Raw genomic sequence first — 19,190 nt, 5'->3', positions numbered from 1 at the left:
TGCTCCCATCCTGTCTTTCCCATCTTCTGGAATCCCTGCACTTTGCTCAAGGCAGACAACTGCGGTCAAATGTGGCTCCTTCTCCCTCACACTGTTCTTGTGGTCAGTCACTGAGTTCGGTTCATTCTATCTCTCGAGTGAGACCACATCTCTCCATCTCCACGGTCACCCCCATGTCTCCTCCCTGGCTCTTTGCTTCCTGGGTGGCCTGTGGCCAGTCCCTCTCCACATTCCTAGCAGAGATGAGCACAAAATACAGTTTGATTTATATCATTTCCTGTTTAAAACCATTCGGACTTCTTATTGCCCTTGGGTTACCTGCCCAAGCTGTGAGCACAGGTGGTAAGGCCCTACCTGATCTGATCTGGCCCCGCTTCCTTCTGCGGCCTTATCACTTTTTCATAGCACACCTCGAAGGCTAGGTTTCCGGCACGGGAAACACCTCTCATGCCTTTGCACATGGGCTTTCCTTGGGGAATAGCCTGGGAATCCCCTCCCCTGTGGCTCTCCACATGGCCTGGGTTTCTCCTCTTTGTCCTTCCAAACTCAGCTAGGCTCCATCTCCTCTGAGGAATCTTTCCTGCCCTCCAAGTCCCGGTGGCTATTTCCCGGGGTACTCCTGCAGCAGCCAGGGTTTGCTCTGCCATTGTAAATACCTGCTTGCCCCTTCGAGAGCAGGGACAGCGCCTGGTCCCCAGGAGCAGATGAGCAAGGAAGTCACTGGGCAACAGAGGAATGTGCCAAAGCTACGGCAGGAAGTTTCCACCTTCTAGGTACCAGGACATAGTAAAATCCTGCACCTGCCCCACCGATCCAGCAAGGAACATTGGCTGGTACTATAACGCGATGAGTGCTAGACCCAGGGTCCTGAGGTTGCAGGTCTGAATCCCAACTCTGCCTCTTATTAGGAGAAGTTACTGAACTTCTGCTGGCTCAGCTGCGCAGCAGGGACCATAGCACATACCAGCAGACAGGGCAGCCGCTGCTAAGGTGCCCATCTCAGGAAATCGCTGGCTGGGAGGGAGCCGTCCCCTCTGCGCCCACAGGAGCCTGTGCCCAGGACGATGAACTTGGGCTGTCAGGAGCAAGGTTGACAGAGCACACTCGATAAGGGCCAGGTTGTCGGATATGATAATAATAGTCTCATTTATTAATATAAAGGCCCTCTAATGGAGGCGGCACTTTTAATTAGCCCACACAGCCACGATATTAATTTTCATCCAGAGTTATTTAAGTCCGAGAGCCTTCCTCCCTTCTTCGGCTCGCACTTAGCTGGAGGGCGATGGGGAACGTTTGTAATTGGATTCTGTGCAGGACTTAATTATAAGGAGACAATAAAGCCCCTGAAATGCGGCAGGTCCTACCCCGCTGGCTCTTATTTTCCAGAGACACACTCAGGCTGATGAGGGCACAGATTTATCTAAATTGTAATTTTTAAACTTCCCAAAGCTCGCCTTCCCGCCCCCCAGGCCGAGAGGCTGCGGGGAGGACCGATTTGTGGGGAGGAAGCAGAGATGGGCTGCTCACTCCGTTGCTGTAATCAAGTCTTTCGCTCCATGGGCCACTGAGCGGCTTCCCCGGGCCCCTCGGGATCTCAGAAGTGTATTTCCTTCCCTCGGCCAAATGGCTTATTAATAGAATTGGCTTATTTATATCTCACCCAGAAAATCCCAAAGTGAGACGGCAACAGGGAGATATCGAGCCAATTAGTTGTTGGGCTCGTTGTCGTGGGGGGAAATCTAGTTATTAATTTACTGCCCTTCACCAGCGGCAGAATCGATTCGGAGGAAGCGAGAAGGAAAAGAAGAGGAAGAAGGAGAAAAAGCCCACGAGTTTCCGGCCACCTGGGAAAACTCAAAGAGACGAGGCTAAACCATTTATACCTTCCTCAAAGCTGTCCCACCGTGGGGAGCAAGGATTCGAAGGCCTTGTTCACGGTCAGCCAAGTGTTTCGAGCGTCTACGGACCATCTACTGTGGGCCTGACTCTTTGTGTACATTACTGCATTTGGTTCATACAACCTCTGTCAAATGGGCTTATTTCACCCAGCTCCCAGCAGAAACGTTACTCATTCATTCACTCATTCATTCATCCATTCATTCAATTTGTTGAATCCCCCTCGGAGAGACAATAGTGGACTAGAAAGAGACTACCCGCCTGGAGCAAACTTTCTGGCTCAGATGGAGACACTTGCCCAAGGTCATCAGCCAGCATTCATACTCGGCAAGACTAAGATACGAACACTGGGAGGTTCTGCCAAGGCCAACGTCTGGCGAATCGCTCTGCCTTCTCCATGTATTTGGCTGCAGAAACATTCAAACCATCTCTTTCAAAAACATCAAAGAGAGTACAAAGAAATAGCAAAATGTAGGGTGTCGGGTTCTGTGGGTGGCATAGCCCCCTACAAAGCATATCATGTGAGGGCCCATCTAGCTCCCCAACTGGGCCACCTCAGAGGAGGATGAGAGATCCCCAAGCAGCACGGTTTAGTTTAGGACCTGGAAGAGGAGGGTCTGCTGAGATGCGCTCAGGGGAGAGTCCTCTTGCTACACAAGCGTGATTGTGGAAGATGAGGGCCTCAGGGTTACAAGCTTAAAAAGAAAGTTACTTTCTTAAAAAGAAAAAAAAAACGCAATCATCATTACACTTGTAAGAAATTCGGGGTGAGGGAAGGTGGGAAACAGAATAAGTAGGAAGTAAAATAAAATTCACCCACGATCCCACTGCCCTGCTCAGATCACACTGTAACATATTGTGAACCATTTTCTCAAACATTAAAAATTCTTTCTGAGCATAATTTTAAATGATAATGTAACACTCCATCTTGTGGATACTATACTATAATTTATTTAACTTTCCAAAATGTGGGGGATACCCAACCCCATAGTGGAGATTTAATTGGTTTCTACTTACTACAGATAAGCGATACAAACATGTATGTTTGTCCTTATTTGTACTTGCTTAAAATTGAAGTGGAATTATTGCAACAGAAAGAATGAATATTTTAAAGACTCTTGAGATTTATTGCCATATTGCACTCTGGAAATATGGTACAGATTGCTGTGGTGTGAGCAGCGTGCGAGTGGGCTCATCAGTACACCGTACCTTCATCAATATTCTGCATTGACTTCGACAAGTATTTGCTAATTCGTTAGGGCAACAAATGTATTTCATTATTGTGTTTGTTTCACATATATTGATTGCTAGTGAGGCTCAACATTTCTTTGTATGTTTAAACCATTATTTGTATTTCTTCTGCTATTCTGTTATTGTTCCTTACACAATTTTCTTTTGGGTTTAGTGGGTTTTATGTATAAAGACTATTTTATATTTCAAGAACATTAATTTTTGATGTTTTTGTTGCAGACATTTTTCTCGGGTTGATTTTGCTGTTTATTCTTATTCCCTTTGATGTTTTTTATAGAGATGGTTTGAATTTTTATGCAGCCAAATATATGTATTTTTTTCTTTGTGATTTCCCCAATTGCTTTTATGCTTAGAAATTTTATCTCCACACTGAGATAGAAATAATAATCTATATTTTAGTCTAAGTATTTTATGATTTCATTTTTTACATTTAACTCTTTAATTCATCCGAGGTGTATTTTTGTTCTATGTTGAGGGATAAGCATTTAAATAGGCAATCATTTACCCCAGCATCATGTATTAGAGAATGTTTTGTTTCCTCACAGGCTCGGATGCCACCTTTATCACATGCTAACGTTTTTACAAATACAGTAGACTATTTGAGTTGTTATTCTGTTCAGTTGGTTCTATTATAATCACACTGTTATAATTACTGTATCTTTATAGATTCAGGCATTTTTGTATATGAAATGTAGCATTTTATTATCTGGTAGAACAAATCTTCTACAATTACTCGGTTTTAAAAAAAATGGCTACTTCTGCTCATTTTCCAGATGAATTTTAGAATCATGCTGTCTAGCTTCAGGGAAAAAAAAAATCTCATTTGGGACTTTGAAAGGGATTGGATTCAACATATATCTTAATTCATGAACCATTTGCATCTTTATCCTGTGCAGTCTTACCATTCAGGAAAATGCCACATTCTGCCTTTTCCTCCCTTTCCTTTGATTTTTTTCAGGTTTAACTCTAGTCTAAATGAAATCTTAGCGAATACTGTGAGACGAGGATCAAAATGGATTCCTTTTCAAATAGCCGATTTCCCCAGATCACCGTTTTTGCCTAACTCACGCCTTCCCCGGCGATTGAGGAAGTTTCTGTTACCATTTATTAAGTCCTTATGTATGTATTAGGGTCTGTTTCCAGGCTGTCTAATCCCACTGAGCTGCCTTTTCTTGTGCTAATGCCACGCTATTTTGGTTATTGTCTGGTCTTCCCCTTGGAAACGACACCCCCTCCAGATGGCTCTTGGAGTCCCTGCCCGCTTTTCCCAAACCAGGATTCATGTCCTGAATACAGAGCCAGCCCTTGACCAGAGCCTCTGGTAGGAAGCTTTCCAGTGGCCCAAGGGACAGACCAGTTTGATGCCAGTTTTGTTTGTTTTGTGTTTGTTTTTTAATATGAGAGGGGAAGGAAGAGGGACAGAGAGAAACCTCGATGACAGAGAGACATCCATCAGCTGCCTTCTGCACGTCCCCTTCTGGGGATCCAGCCTGCAACCCAGGCATGTGCCCTGACCATGGGCCCTGACTGGAATTGAACCGGTGACCTCCTGGTGCATGGAATGACACTCAACCAACTGAACCACACCAGCTGGGCAGGTTTTGGGTTTTAGTTGCACAAACACCAAGGCTGGTGGTGGAGACTGAAGACTGATCCCTACCTGTACCCCCCCTCCCCACCTTTCTTAGTTCAGATCCTGGCCCTAGGGCCTCCAATCTCCAGACTCCCCCAGGGAAGAAGGAGGGAGAACGAGTGGCCTGAACATTCCAGAGATGTGGTGCGAGGTAATAATGCCGCTGTACTGGAAACCTCCCCATTTCTCAAGGGCCTGCTCTGTGCCAGGCCTGTGCGAAGGCCATGGCATATATTAGTCTAATTTTCACCAAAGCCCTGAGCGCACACTACATTTTACACATTAGAAGACTGGCTCGGAGGGGGTGAGAAATACCTAATATCACCCAAATTCTATGATTCTCGCTACTGTGCGGTGGCTGACCCAGAGGCCCCTCTGCCAGGGACTCTTCTGACTGGGGAATTGATCATCCGGAGAAATGTTTGAGGTTCCTTGAGCTTTGAGGGGCCTCTAACTCCAGCTCTCCTGGCTAGCAGAATCTGGTGATATGAGGTCCAGGTGTTTGAAGCTGGTCACCTGAGGCAAGGCTCAGTGCTCACCTCCCCCCACCCCCTTCCAGGCTAGTGGGCGCACCTGAGCATCCTTGCCATGCTCAGCCCTGGGGAGGCTCTGGTTAGTCCGCTAGGTCAGTGGTCGGCAAACTCATTAGTCAACAGAGCCAAATATCAACAGTACAACGACTGAAATTTCTTTTGAGACCCCAATTTTTTAAACTTAAACTTCTTCTAACGCCACTTCTTCAAAATAGACTCGCCCAGGCCGTGGGTTTTTGTGGAAGAGCCACACTCAAGGGGGCCAAAGAGCCGCATGTGGCTCTCGAGCCGCAGTTTGCCGACCACGGCTCTAGGTGAAAAAACAAGTACCTCCGGAGTCCGTGACGTTTGTTGCATTTGCCGAGCTAAGAAACGCCCCAACAGGTAGAGAAACAGATGCTGGGTGGCAAGATCTGAAACGCTCCTGAAAATGACCGTTTGCAGCTTCTTTTAGGCAGTTGAAACGAAGGAGGGAATTTAAGGGAGATTACCTGCAGGTGGGACAAAGCAAGGTGGGGATAAGATTACGGGATGGCTAACAAGATTATGTGCTCTCTTAAGGGAGCCCAACCTTAGGGGCACTTGAGGTGACAGCCAGGAACTGGGGCGTGGAGCCACACGCCGATGGGAGGAGCCAGGGAAGATGAGAGTGGGAAGGCCTGAAGGAGTCTCGGAGATGAAACAACTAAAAATGGTTTTGCGCGTTTGTTTTACCAGCTTCTGGTGTGTGCTTCTCAGCTGGGACTCTTGTTGGTGGACTAGGACTATACAGGCATTCGTGAGTTCAGGGAAAAAGCAGAGGAGGAGGTCATTCCAGTTTTTCCCATTCCAGTTTATTCCTCTCTGACCTGGGCCCCTCCCTCCCCCACCCCCATTGCTGGCCTCCAGGGCACTTCATGCCTGGTTGATATCTGCCCCTTTTCTCCTTTGGTTACCTAGCAAAGGCTGGGATTCTATCAGGAAACTAAGAGTTTCCTCATGGTTGCCAGGGCCTGGGGTGAGCGGAGAATGGAGAATTGTTGTTAATGGGTAGAGTTTCAGTTTTGCAAGATGAAAAGAGTGATGAGGGTGGGTGGTGGTCATGGTTGCACAATAATATGAGTATAGTTAATGCCACTGACCTGTACACGGAAAATAGCTAAGAGGGGAAATTTTATGTTGTGTGTATTTTAGCAGAATAAAAGCATCACAGTGAACCGATCTGCGGATGACACGCCTGCGTTCAGCTTCAGTGTTTGAAAGCAGGTTGATGGGTCTTTTCTTCACTGTGATGGTTCAGTTTTTGTGGCAGCTTAGCTATGGTGCCCAGCTGTTTGGTCAAACATTAGTCTAGATGTTGCTGCAAAGCTAGCTTTTAGCTCTACATTGACATTCAGTAGACTTTGAACAAACAGGTTTCCTGCTGTAGTATGGGTGAGCCTCACCTAACAGTGAAAGGCCTGAAGATCAAACAGGGTTGCCAAAGAAGACATTCTGCGTCTGCATTCATGCTTGCCACAGTCACTGGCCTGCCAGTTTGCCCTGCAGATTGCAGACTTCCAGGTCCAGTTATGTGAGCCGATTCCATAAAGTCCCTAAAGTTTCTGTCTCTGTCTTTATCTACCACTACACTACATACACACACACACACACACGTGCCCTGTGCCTCCAGCCCACTTATCTGTGCCACGCCAGCACAGCCATGGGTGAATCTGAGGGTGGGGGTGGGGTGGGAAGGGTGGTAGGGTGGTGGTGAAGGATTTAGAAAAGACAGACAAGAGAATAAAGCTGGGTCTCGGTGGGACGCTGCCCTTTGACTAGAGAGACAGCGCCATGGCCTGCAAGCCGAGTCTTTATTTTATAGCCAGATTCCACGAGGCAAAGTAAGGGCGTGGTCAAGATGTTTACAATGTTCTCGTGGGTTTCGAATCTACTCAATTACATGCACCTGATCAAGCTTTGTTTACTTGCTGCACCTCCCGCAGCCCATATCACTCAGCCACCTGGGAGCCGCTCTCCACACTTATCCTTCTCTGTTTCACCTGCTCTGGGCCCGTGGGCCTGCCCTGCCTCATGACTGTCCGGGTAAAGGGGTATTTTACCTGCAAGGTCCCAAATAATTTTTGGATCCTGGTCCTGGTCAGGCTTTCCAGAAAGCCATCTACTGATGTGTGGCGAACTGGACTCTGTCTGTGGCTTGAGCACATGGAGATCTGGTTTGACCCACTTCTCTCTGCTACTTTCTATTTACCTGTAGCATTTTAAAAAAATGCTTTATTTTTATTGATTTCAGAGAGGAAGAGAGGAGAGAGAGAAACATTAATGATGAGAGAGATTCATTAATCAGCTGCCTCCTGCACCCCTCCTTCACTACCCCCACCCCACACATACACACAGGGGAGGGAGCCTGCAATCCAGGCATGTGCCCTCCCTGGGAATCTAACCATGACCTCCTGGTTCACAGGTTGACGCTCAACCACTAAGTCATGCCGGCTGGGCTACCTGTAGCATTCTTGACTGGCTGGTTCATAGCTGATTCTGTCTTTGGGTAAACCCTTCATTCATCTCCTGCTTTCTTTGCTCGGCATCCAGGCCTAGTCCTCTAAGTGCTTACCTCTCAGCACCAACTTGCACTTCTGAAACCTATGGGCATTGATTCAGCTTCATCCACAGCCAGATAGACCCCCATCTCCTCCTGCCTGTACGTCCTGCGGTAGTTTTTTAAAAAGAAGGATTTATGGTTAATTCTATCTCTCATTTACCTTTTGTAATATCTATGGACCCCAAGATGTATTTTACCCTATTTAACTCCTACAAAAACCCTATTTAATACATAGCATCCCCATTTTATAGATTTGAAAATTGATACATAGAGAGATGATGTCACTTGCCCCAGACCACTCAGCTTTGGGATGGAATTCAATGGTGGGCAATTGAATCCCAGGCCTGTGCTCTGAGGGGTACATGAACCCCAGCAATTATCAAGGGGTCAGGAGCGAGGAAGCAAGAAAAATGAGGCAGAGACATAAAGCAAAGCGGGGAATCAGATGGCTAGTATACTACTGTTATTAGTGTTTATATATTATATATATTATTAGTTAATATGTCTTATTACTTAATAACATATTATTACCACATAGCAGAAAGTCCTGCACATGTGCTACCGGTGAGCCCCAAATTTGGCTCCCAGCTTCTGTGTTTCAGCTCCCTTGCTGAGCAGAGAGGTTTGACAGCTCATGGTGTTACTATGATCAAACACACCTCACCAGCAACACCCACCTCCCCGAATTCTCTCCAGTGCCTTATCCTGCACGTTTTCCCTCAAATCGAGGAGCTCAGCACTCCCAGACTCCTGTTGCTGCAGATTGGAAACCTTACTTTGCACTTTGTAGGAAAAATGAAGAAAAGGGATAAATCTTTCTCTCTTTGAGTAATGATTCAGTATTGACATTAGATTGTAAATTCTGAGAAAGCGGCAACATTGAGACTTGTATATCTAATGGTGCCCAGTCTAGTGTGATGCTAACTTCAAGCAATGAATCAATAGCAATTGTGTGGAACAAATATGAATATTAATGAACGCTGAAGACGGCTCCCCTGGCACCTGCTCGTTGCAAGAGGGAGGATCCATTTCTGGAGAAGACTGCCGAGGATTCAGTGGTTCTAGAGGTTGTGCAGTAGGAGGAGCATGCGACCTGAACTCTGGAGTCAGACCTCAGTGGCTCTACCACTGAACAGCTGTGTGACCTTAAGGAAGTCCCTTAACCTCTCTGAGCCTCAGGCTAGAAAAATGGAACACTCCTATCATGTGAGATTAAGAGGCCTAAAAGAGGATGTTCCCATGCTTGGAGTATGATAACATTCATTCGTTCATTCCTAACATTCATTCATTCATTCATTCATAGCACTGTTACTGGGCGTGTGCTGTGTGCCTGGCACTCGCTGTGCTCTGCCCTGTAAACAGGACAGGCCGGCACCTGGTAGATTCCTCTCCCCGCCTCTTCCTTCCTGAGGACGGCAGTTCCTGCAGCGGCTATTTAATAATAGAGGCTCTCCAAGTCCAAGTTGCTAAGGGGAGATGGGGCCCGGCAGGGAACTCTGGGGTGCAAGGACCCTGTGTAAAGTAAAGGCCCCCTCCATCCGGTCTGTGTCCCAGCCGACCCCAGGGCCCATCAGACACAGTCAGAGGCCCTTCTCCTCTAACCACACTCTTGGCAGGAGCTCGCCAGGGCCACCGGGTCTCTGCTGAGAAACCATCACACCTTTTCACTGCGCCTCCAGTGCTTCGGGTCTGTTTTAAAAGAGAAGCAGAGGATGGTTTAATGTCAGTCACATTAGTCAAATGGCCCATGGCCCCTGTGCTCACAAACCAACCCTCCCTGCGACAGGAAACAATGCACTAATTACACACAGGCCACAGCAAGGTGGTGCCTGCTCTTCCTGGCTCTTCAGGCTGTTGTGTTTGCATTTTCCTCACCCTCAGGGCCAGCATTTGCATCTCTCCTGTCTCTCAGGAAACTGAATTTTCTCTTTGAATCTACGGTAATTCTACAACTCCAGCATGCACTGTATCTATGGACAGGCACTTGTTTCCATGCTTTTTGTCTTTGAGCCCCAGGCCCCATTCCTGCAGCGTCACAGTCCAACTAAGACTGGCCACCAGGCCAGCAGGGTCTGCGTCTCCCTGCCGGCTGGCTGGCGGCTCCGTGCAGGCGGCTGCTACCTCCGCCGTCAGATCAGAGGCTTTCTGAGGGTAAGGGCTGCTGCTCCTCCTTCAGGAGTTTTCATTCCCGGCGCCAGGTACCCAGCGGTGGGGCCAGACACCAGTTCTGACCTCGTTATCACGAAGGGAGTGACCGGCAGTTCTGGCCGCTCAGCTGAGATGTCAGAAGGGCAGGTTGTCCCGTTATCTTCATCCACGCCCTTCACCGGCCGAGGGTGGAAGTGTCACTCACACACTTTGGGAAATGAGCAAGAAATACAGAAAAACGGACGTCCTCAGGTCAGCCTAACTGCTTATCTTTTAAAAACATATATATTTTTATTGACATCAGAGAGGAAGGAAAAGGGAGAGAGATAGAAACATCAGTGATGAGAGAGAATCATTGATGGAGCCCAAAACCTGGGCATGTGCCCTCACTGGGAATCGGACCGTGACCTCCTGGTTCATAGGTTGACACTCAACCACTGAGCCATGCAGCCAGGGCCTAACTGCTTATCTTTCCTCTCTCCCTGTGCTGGATCTAAAGGCACCTATGGCCTGGCACCTTCTCCCCGACCCCTTTCATCTCTCAACTGAAAATAAAAGAAAAACAACAAAAATACCCCTCCTGTGGCATGGCTCAGACACTCCCTTTCCAGAGTCCTTATGATTTTCACCACACTGCAAGGCTAATGAGGGCGATCAGGTCTTTCTCACTTTTTTCCCCCCCAAAAATATGTTTTTATTGTTTTCAGAGAAGAAGGGAGAGGGGGGAGAGAGATAGAAACATCAATGATGAGAGAGAATCATCGATTGGCTGCCTCCTGCACTCGCCCTACTGGGGATCGAACCTGCAACCCCAGCATGTGCCTATGACCGGGATCAAACCCGGGACCCTTCAGTCCACAGGCCGACGCTCCATCTGCTGAGCCAAACCAGCTAGGGCATCTTTCTCATTTTTAATTTTATCCCAGGGCGCTTGCCACAATGCCAGGCCATGGTAGATGCTTACTAAGTGTTAAGTACTAATGAGTGAATATCATTTTCAGGAAGGGCTAGGGGTGGATCGCCTCATTCTTCGGAGGCCTTATTCACCCCTGGGAAACTGCCACAACCCACAGCGTCTGGCACTGTGCCTTTTGGGAAGAAAAGCTATATTCTGGGGCCTTGGGGCTAGAGGGCAGTGTTCACCTATTGGTACAAGCAGAGCAGCGTGTGTGTGTGTGTGTGTGTGTGTGTGTGTGTGTGTGAGAGATGACTGGACATTAATGAGCTCTGGCTCCAGAGAGAATTCTAGAAGTCCCTCAAAACAACTTAGCTCATCTTTCCGTGATATCCTGCTTCTTAAATATGCCGGGAAATGTTCGTCTGCGTCTATGCTGCTGAACAATCAAGTGGATTTGAAGAGTTAAGGTATTTTTTAATCCAGTAAATTTTATTTATATATAACAACAGTACAAATCGTGTCCTTGGCTTGCAAAATAGGAGTGTTTCATATTTACAATAGGTACACAATAATATATTAGAATAACAAAAAACCCTATTTTATTGGAACATTTTAAATACTTCATTTTCTTCCAGTTTTGTTTTTTTAATTCCGCAACACCTGTAAAAACAAGAAAACCAGACAACTATCGCTGCATTTTCTTAAAAATATAGATATCACACAGATTCCAGTGTGTCAGGAAGAGTGGGTTTGGGGAGGAGAAGTGGTGGGCAGAGGCGGGTGGGCTCAGGCCCCTAGAGTCGTGGTACAAGGAGCTGGTGCCTTCCTCCCAGACACACCTGAGGACATCTGCTCTGGATGGAGGGCACTATTTTCATTTTGCTCTCCACCTGCAATGCCAGGAAGGAGGGTAACCTGTCAGGGCCCTTGACTGAAGCCCGGAGGGCACCCATCTTCCTTGATGCTGGGACAGGGGGCGGGGCGAGCTGCAGAAAGGGTGGGACCGGCCTGAAGGTGGAGCTTCTTTCAGGTGAGGGCGACTGCGGAAGCCAAAGAGTCTCAGGTTGCCTTGCTGGGCTGCTGGCCTGTGTGACCAGCAGTGGGCTGATCTCTCCCAGGTCTTTCCTGAGTCCAAGACGTTTCCTAGGTGGCATCGCTGAGCCCAGTAGCTAAACCTTCACTCACGGGGAAACCAGGAGAAAGGAAGAGAGGAGGGAGGTTGGAGCTAGGGAGAGGATGCTGCCAGCGTCTCGGAGCTTGTTCCTGAGGCTCCCCAAGGCCCTGAACTCCATCCCGAGTCTTGTTGTGGGATCCACTCCGACACGGACCCTGTGTCTGTGCGGCTGCTCGCGTTTTCTCACCATTGGAGCCCCTCTGCCCCCATTTGCAGGTCTTTCCTGTCTGCAGCCAGGCCTCCCCCAGAGCAGCTGGCTCCGTATTTACCGGCTGCAGGTTCATGGGGGCAGGTGCGGCAGTAGGAAGCACCTGGAGATTTAGCGGACGAGGCTTTCAGGCATTCATTCTCTAGGTGTTCTGCCCGGGCCATGTTCAGTCGGTCACACCCATCCTTACTTCTGCATGCGCAGCGGGGCCAGGGGCCTCCATGGCTATCTTTTGTCCTTATTTGGTGGAAATGAAGGAAGTTCAGGGGCTCCAGGAGCAGGGAACTGTCGCCACAAGAGGCAGTGGTAATGGAAACCAGGGAGGCTCTATTGCCCAAGTGATGTCCCCAGAATAAGGTAAGGCAGCCGGGGAGGTGGGCTTTCTTCTTTCCGCAGGCCTCCTTGCTTAGAAAACTCCTGCCCCCTGCAGGTGAGAAAGGAGAACTGCGCCTGCTAAGTTGGTGGCAAGAACCAGTAGCCTGAAGAATGTAAACTTGCTAGAAGGTCCTTCTTGGTCTTGTTGGTTGTTGCCAGTTTCTCAGCACAGAGAGCGGTGCCTAGAAAATCGTTACAGGTCTGAAGGTTCCCTGAATGAATGAACGAATGAACGAATGAATGGAAAAAAGAAACAACAGGTCCCTCCCTGGAGTAAGGTTGACAGCTGATCCATGAGTTCAGTGACTGAGCTCTGCACAGAGGGGTGCTCTTAGCCAGTGGTGGATGGGAAATGGTCCTGAGGGATGTGCTGTGGGAGGGGGAGGGGTGATGGCACGGCAGCACGTGACACCAGGCTGAGGGTAGGAAGCAGCAGGCCTGCTGGAGTGACCTGCTCCACCAAGATGGACATCTTGTCCATCTCCGTGTCGCCAAACACATTTCTGGGGTCCTGTTCCTCCTTTTCCAGAGGAATGTCTCTTGTGCAGATCAATAAAACACAAGCTGCATTGCCTTTCAAGAGACACCTCCTTCCTCGCCTCCCTCCAAGGTGGATGGCTTCATGTGGGGGAGAGGCTGTGACTTTAATACTTAGTCTGCACTCAAGGTCAACATGTCTTCGAACTGGATAATAGTGAGGAGGGAGGCCAACGGACTGCCCCTCCTCCCTGTTCCACAGGGTGGACTCCACTGGTTCTTGGCGATCCAAGGTCAAGAGCTGGTGGAGGAGGAATAGGTGAGAAGCCAGAGAGGGGGCAAGGCTCTACCACCACTTACCCTCCTAGCCTGGCTTGAGTCCAACCGACGTTTCCTTTTCCTTAAGTCCTTTCTCAGGGCTGCCCCTCCGCCACTTCCCTTGCCAACCCAACTTCCCCAACTCTCCCGTGGAATCCCGAGAAATGGGGCCACGTCTCTTGCCAGCGTTGGCTCTTCTGTCTGTTCGGTTCCTTTCTTCAGTGTACCCCCCATCTCCCATCATTCTCTGCACTCTCCAAGAACCTTCAGGAAGCATCCCCGGGGGCAGCGAGTGGCCACCAGAAGTAGCTGCTGGGAGATGCCCAGGTGGAGGCACGGAGGAAGGTAAGGGATGGTTAAGATGCAATGGAGATGTCTAACTTGCTTTGCTTCTTGGTGGAGCCACGTGCTGGGTGCCAGTTAAGAGCAGTGGTGTGATTGGAAAACCTGCATTCAGCACTCAGAAGTAACAGGAGGCGAGCTGGCTTTGTGTGTGTGTAGGGGTAGCACAGAGTTCCTTCTCACATTCCTCTCGCCCATATCGCCTCTCTTTTCATCTCCATAAATCACGGGCTCTGAGCTGATAAGCTTTGGGTGCTGTGAAGAGTAAACACTTTGGCTGAGTGCGGAAGGCCGGTCATTAGTATTTCTTTCAGGCCGTTAATAGAGCCCAGAGAAACTTTAACAGAAGAGGATTATCAGAAGAAAGTGGCCTTGGCATGGCTGGTCGTGAATTATAATGAAAACAAGCAAGTTTCCTGAGTATGTCGCTGAATGCTTTTCTCTTCCCATTTGTCAGCTGCATTCAGGCAAGAAACTGGAGCTGAGAGCAGGCGATGTCGGCTGTGTGGTTAGCTCAGCAACCCAAAGCCACACGCCAGGGATGGGAGCCAGCCCTAGAGCCTCCCTCCCCCAGCCCTTCCCTGGGAATCCAATGTGGTCAGCAGAGCCTCTGGAAATTGGAATTGTTTGGAGGTAAATCAGGGCACAGAGAAGCTGGGGCCCAGAGTTAATTACAGAGGAAATGACTCTGGTCTGGTCTCTCTGGGGATGGCTGGTCCAGTTTCCCAGCATTGCAGCCCCTTGAAAAGTAGGTGGGAAGGGGAGGTCGGTCCGCTCCTGCCTCCCCCACTTCCCATCCCTTTGCCTCTCTCTTGTCCTCCTTCCCCCACACTTCGGTGCTGCTTGTAGAGAAGCCGGAGCCATCTGCTTGGATCCTTGCCAATGCGGGAGGCCTGGAAACTCGGGTGGCTGTCCTGGTCACCAAGGTCTTGTCCCCAACAGAGTGCCTTCCTCTGGGTGACTCCCACTGGCTCCCGAGAGTCCTCTGGACCAGGGCGTGGCGCTGTGGTCTCTCTGTTTGCAAACTGCACTCAGGAGAGTTGGTCATCGTGGTTTTAGGTGCCAGCAGGAGAGAGCAGGGAAGGAGCCCAGCGAGAAACCGCCCACGTGTCCCTCCAACTCATAAGGACAAGAGAGGCAGAAGTCATGGGACCCACCATTTCTTCTCCCCAGGAAGTGCGCAGTCAGGAGCGTCCACATGTGAGCGAAGGGTTGTCTCCCCTCTCCAGGCACAAGAGAATGAAAGAAACTAAGCAGAACAGGAAAGACCACGGCTTCTGTAACCGATGCTCTGCAGGTACTGCTTGCTGTAAACATGGTTTGATGTTTGATTTTTGTTTTCCCTTTAACTGTAAAAACCTCTAGCGGATTGGAATGGAATCCAAAGCCAAACACCCATGCCCCCACAAGGAACCTCCTGGAGGCCTGGCCCAGCGCCTCCAGGCCCTTTCCCCAGGGTGCCTGGCTCTGGACAGTGACTGATGTTAAGGCGGAGCTGCTCATGTCCTCAGGGAGGCCCGTCGTCTGGTCTGAGAGAGGCCCACCTCTCCCCCACTTCCGGTAGGAACTTTGGGGAAACCAAAGGGAAAGGTACCAAAGATCAGCTCCTCATTTGTGGAGGTTTGGGATTAAATAAAACACACACACGCGTGCGTGCACACACACACACACACACACACACATAAAACAAACAAACGAACAAACAAAACAGTAGCAAAAAGCATTGGTACTCTAGAGACACATCTCTGGAGAGATGAGAATATACAGGTGTGTGGTCTGTAAAGCTCAATTTCCCATCCGCCAGGCTGAGCCGCTCCACGGCTTTGCAATTGGCGCAAAGTTCTGCAGTTTCCATGCTCTCTGGCTGCCGGGGTAATTCCAGGTTTTACTGGCCTCTAGTTTTGCAAAGTGTTTGGTGCAGACTTGTGCTCATTCTTCTCCTCCTCATTTTTGAAAAGAAACAACAATTTCCCCTCCGATTTCTCTCAGCCTCTCTGTAGGTTTGTTTGTTTTTTTTTTTTTTTGTGGCATTTGGAGACAGGGGTTAGATAAGGAAGGAGGGCCGGGGACAAGAGAAGGCAGGCGGGGATCGAACCCAGAATTCAACAAAAGTTGGACGGGATTAACAGGGAAGCTTTTTGTTTTGTTTTATTTCTGGTTTTCCTTTTTTCTTAAAAAAAATTAAATAAAGTTCTCATTATTTCCCCGATATACATCAAATGAGTTTTCATGCAAAGCAGCAGTCCCAGAGGCAGAACCGTGTCCAGCTGGCGCCTCTCGGCTTGGAGAGCCGCCTCCTCCGCGGCCCTGCTCCTCTCCTGTGCGGCCTGGGGTGGAGGACGCCCATGGTCTCTCCCTGTAGGATCCGCCTGCGAGGAGACTTGGCTGGCGTGAGAGAGGGGCCCTCCCCTCTCCCCGGGATGGGGTCTCGAGGGATCAGCAAGCTCGGGGGTCCGATCCCCTTCACTCGTCCTTCCTTCCGAGATGCCCAGTGTCACAGCTTTCACGGGTCCCTCTTCCCAGGAACGGGAGGCTCCGTCTCTCAGCTCTCGATGGACATGGCATTTATGAGCTGTTCCACCTTGTAGGCCAGCCGCTGGCGCCGGGCCTGCTCGTCCTGCTCTAGCGCCCCAATGAGCTGAGGAACAAAGCAAAGGTGGGGAGACTTCAGGACTCAGGAGAGGAGACGCCATTTCCGAATCTTCCATCCTTCTATCTGCCTTTCCGTTCTCCCCTAATGAGCATAACCTTAAGTAACGCCTATGCTTAGCTGACTATGTCTGTATCTATGTGTTTATATATGTATGCACGTGTATATAATTAATGTTATGTGTGCATGTATGTATATAGTGACCCTGGAACAGCCCAGGGATGAGGGGTGCTGACCTCCCAGACAGTAGAAGATTCTCGTATAATTACAGTCAACCCTCTGCATGGGTGACTCCCAAAAGTATAGCTGATCTCCAAACAACATGGGAGTTCAACGTGGGGGGAGTTAGTTGAATCGTGGTCAAGTGAAAAGAACCCACGTGCAAGGGGATTGTACAATTCAAACCGTGTTGTTCAAGGGTCACCTGCAAAGCTAAGGTGTTTAAAACAACACCTGGCATTTAGAAAGTGCTATGCAAGCGTTCGTTATTGTTATTACCATCATCATTATCATTACTGACACCACTTTCAGGCACAATGCTAATGTGTGGCTGGTGAATTCCCTGAGGCTGCCCCGTTGAACTGCCACGCATGTGAAGGTCCTCCTGCGTCTCTGACAGGTAACCGACAGGCTGTGCCCACGTGCGCACTGATTCGGTGTTTAAGGAAGAATGAAATGAATCGCCCAACACGTCCCACTGCAGAACAACATTAACTAAAAGTGCTATTGATTGCGTGACGACGAGCGAAAGCCGAGGCGATGTGTGAGGAAGAGCTGGATGAGCCAGGGGCGGTTGGGGATGATGTCGGAGCGCAGGGGTTTTTGCCTCCATGAATGTGTTTTCTAAATGACCTTCGGACGCTGCCATTTACGGACGAGCACGGACATTGCGTCTAACCGCCTAGCCTGCTGCGTGTTGGCGTCTGTGGCCCGGGGCCCGGTCTTACCTCTTCGCTGTACTTGCTGACGTAGGAGTAGATCTCATTGAGGGCACTCAGCATGTGGAACTCCACCGCGTGCAGGCGGGACTGCTCGGCGAGGTAGGCGTTCATGTCCTGGTCGCTGATGGCGGGCAGCTTGGCGATGTCTGCATAGTATCTGCCGTGCAGAGGACAGGCTCCTTGAGGGGGGGCTCACCCTGACCCGGAGCCCCTTGTGAGCCCGAGGAGTCCCCCCATTCACTAGCGCCTTCTTCTTTCTCTTCTGATGTGGCTTCCTCTGGCCTCTTGCCTCAATCTGAGGTGGAGGCGCCCAGACAGGCGGGGGGGGGGGGGGGGGGGGGGGGGGCCCTAAGGCCAGGTTCCATCTAGCTGTGAGCTCCTGGCTGCAGTGCCCCCCAGCGGTGAAAAGCCCAGACTCTGAGCAGAATCCTTATATTCAAATCTCAGCTCTGCTACCTGCTAGCTGTTTGACCTTGGGCAAGTGACGCACCCTCTCTGTGCCTCAGTTTCCTTATCAGTAAAATGAGGAGGGTGATACTACCCACTTCACGACTCTGTCGGATATTTTAGTGGAACAGTACAGACAAAATCTTGATCACAGTGCTGGGTGCTTAGCATGTGCTCAATAATTGGCAATTAGGGTGATAATGACCTTGACCTGATTTCCAAGGCCACAAAGCTTCCCTTCCTCCCCGCAGCAGGCAGTGCAGACAAGGGAAAGGACGGAGCAGGTATAAAGGCACCAAACACAGTTGTGAGTGCTGGGCCAGTGAAAGCCACAGGGTGGGGACAGGAGCAGGCAGCGGGCAGGGGCCTGTCCTCAGGTGCCACTGACCTCTCCACCCAGCTCTTGTAGCTGGGGATGTCCTTGGCGTACAGCAGCTTGTTGGACGGGGAGTCCTTGCCCAGCCGGTGCTCTGACGTGGAGCAAGAGTCCATGAAGGTCTGGGCCACCACGGAGAGGCAGGCGTCCGTGATGCTGCCTTTGTGGATGTCAAACACGAACTGGGGGTTCTTGATCACGTTCACCCAGAAGCGCAGAGGGAGGCTGGGGGAAGAGGCGGAGCAGACCCTGAGGGCTGCACCTCGGCCGCACCCCTGATGGCTGGCCACGACTATTCCCACCCGCCCCCCAAATTCAAGTTCTCTCTCCCAAGGGCAAGGAATGGAATGACAGAAAACTGGTCCAGCCGGGCCTGCAAATTTAGCTCAAGCTGCTCCCGATCCTGAGAGAAAAGGAGAGACGCCACGGCACCCTGGTGGGGCTGACCCTGCTCTCTAAGAGCTGGGGGTGGGCGAGGGGCGTTCTGTTCCCTCCTGGCAGCCGTTTCCAAGGGCCTCTGTGCCCCAGGGCAGCCCAAGTACAGAGAACTGCACAATTTTCTCAGGGCTTCACACAAAGCCACCAGGCTCCCCGAGTCCCTCCACAGTGCCCGTGGCCATTGTCCGGAAGGCGGCCGCCGGCAGCCCCGGGCTCGGCCTCGGGAGGGCACAAAGGGCGCCACCTGTGCTCCCCGCCCAGCCCAGGCCGCTTCCCAGGGCAGCCCGGCTGCTTGGGCTGAGGAATGGGCTCCCCTGGGGCAGGTCTTTCAGGACTCGCCCCAGGGCCTCCCCCAGGGCTTTCGTGTGTCTGGGCAGGGGCCGAGGGAGCAGAGGAGGCCATTGTTGGCGCTGGGAATGACCCACTGTAGCTCCGTTTTTTCCCACCCCAAGAGGAACCGATCAGTCCTTAGGAGAGGTCCTTCAGCAAAGTGGGAATTCATAA

At 50.2% G+C, this 19,190-nt stretch overlaps 1 protein-coding gene across 1 annotated transcript in view; it reads right to left on the bottom strand.

Annotated features, from left to right (window-relative positions):
• Window positions 1-15,929: 15,929 nt before the first annotated feature.
• PLXNA2 (plexin A2) overlaps window positions 15,930-19,190 on the bottom strand; it is a 183,090-nt gene continuing 179,829 nt past the window's right edge. The window contains exons 29-31 of the mRNA XM_008146016.3: window positions 18,261-18,473; window positions 17,432-17,582; window positions 15,930-16,472 (exon numbers count right to left, since the gene is read on the bottom strand). Of these exons, the coding sequence (XP_008144238.2) occupies window positions 16,377-16,472; window positions 17,432-17,582; window positions 18,261-18,473 (460 nt within the window). The 3' untranslated portion in view covers window positions 15,930-16,376. The remainder of the gene's footprint in view (window positions 16,473-17,431; window positions 17,583-18,260; window positions 18,474-19,190) is intronic.

This window comes from Eptesicus fuscus, chromosome 22 (genome assembly GCF_027574615.1).
Source record: "Eptesicus fuscus isolate TK198812 chromosome 22, DD_ASM_mEF_20220401, whole genome shotgun sequence".
Classification (NCBI taxonomy): domain Eukaryota; kingdom Metazoa; phylum Chordata; class Mammalia; order Chiroptera; family Vespertilionidae; genus Eptesicus; species Eptesicus fuscus.
Note: the sequence above shows the minus strand (reverse complement) of the source record. Positions and strands in the feature narration are given on the sequence as shown.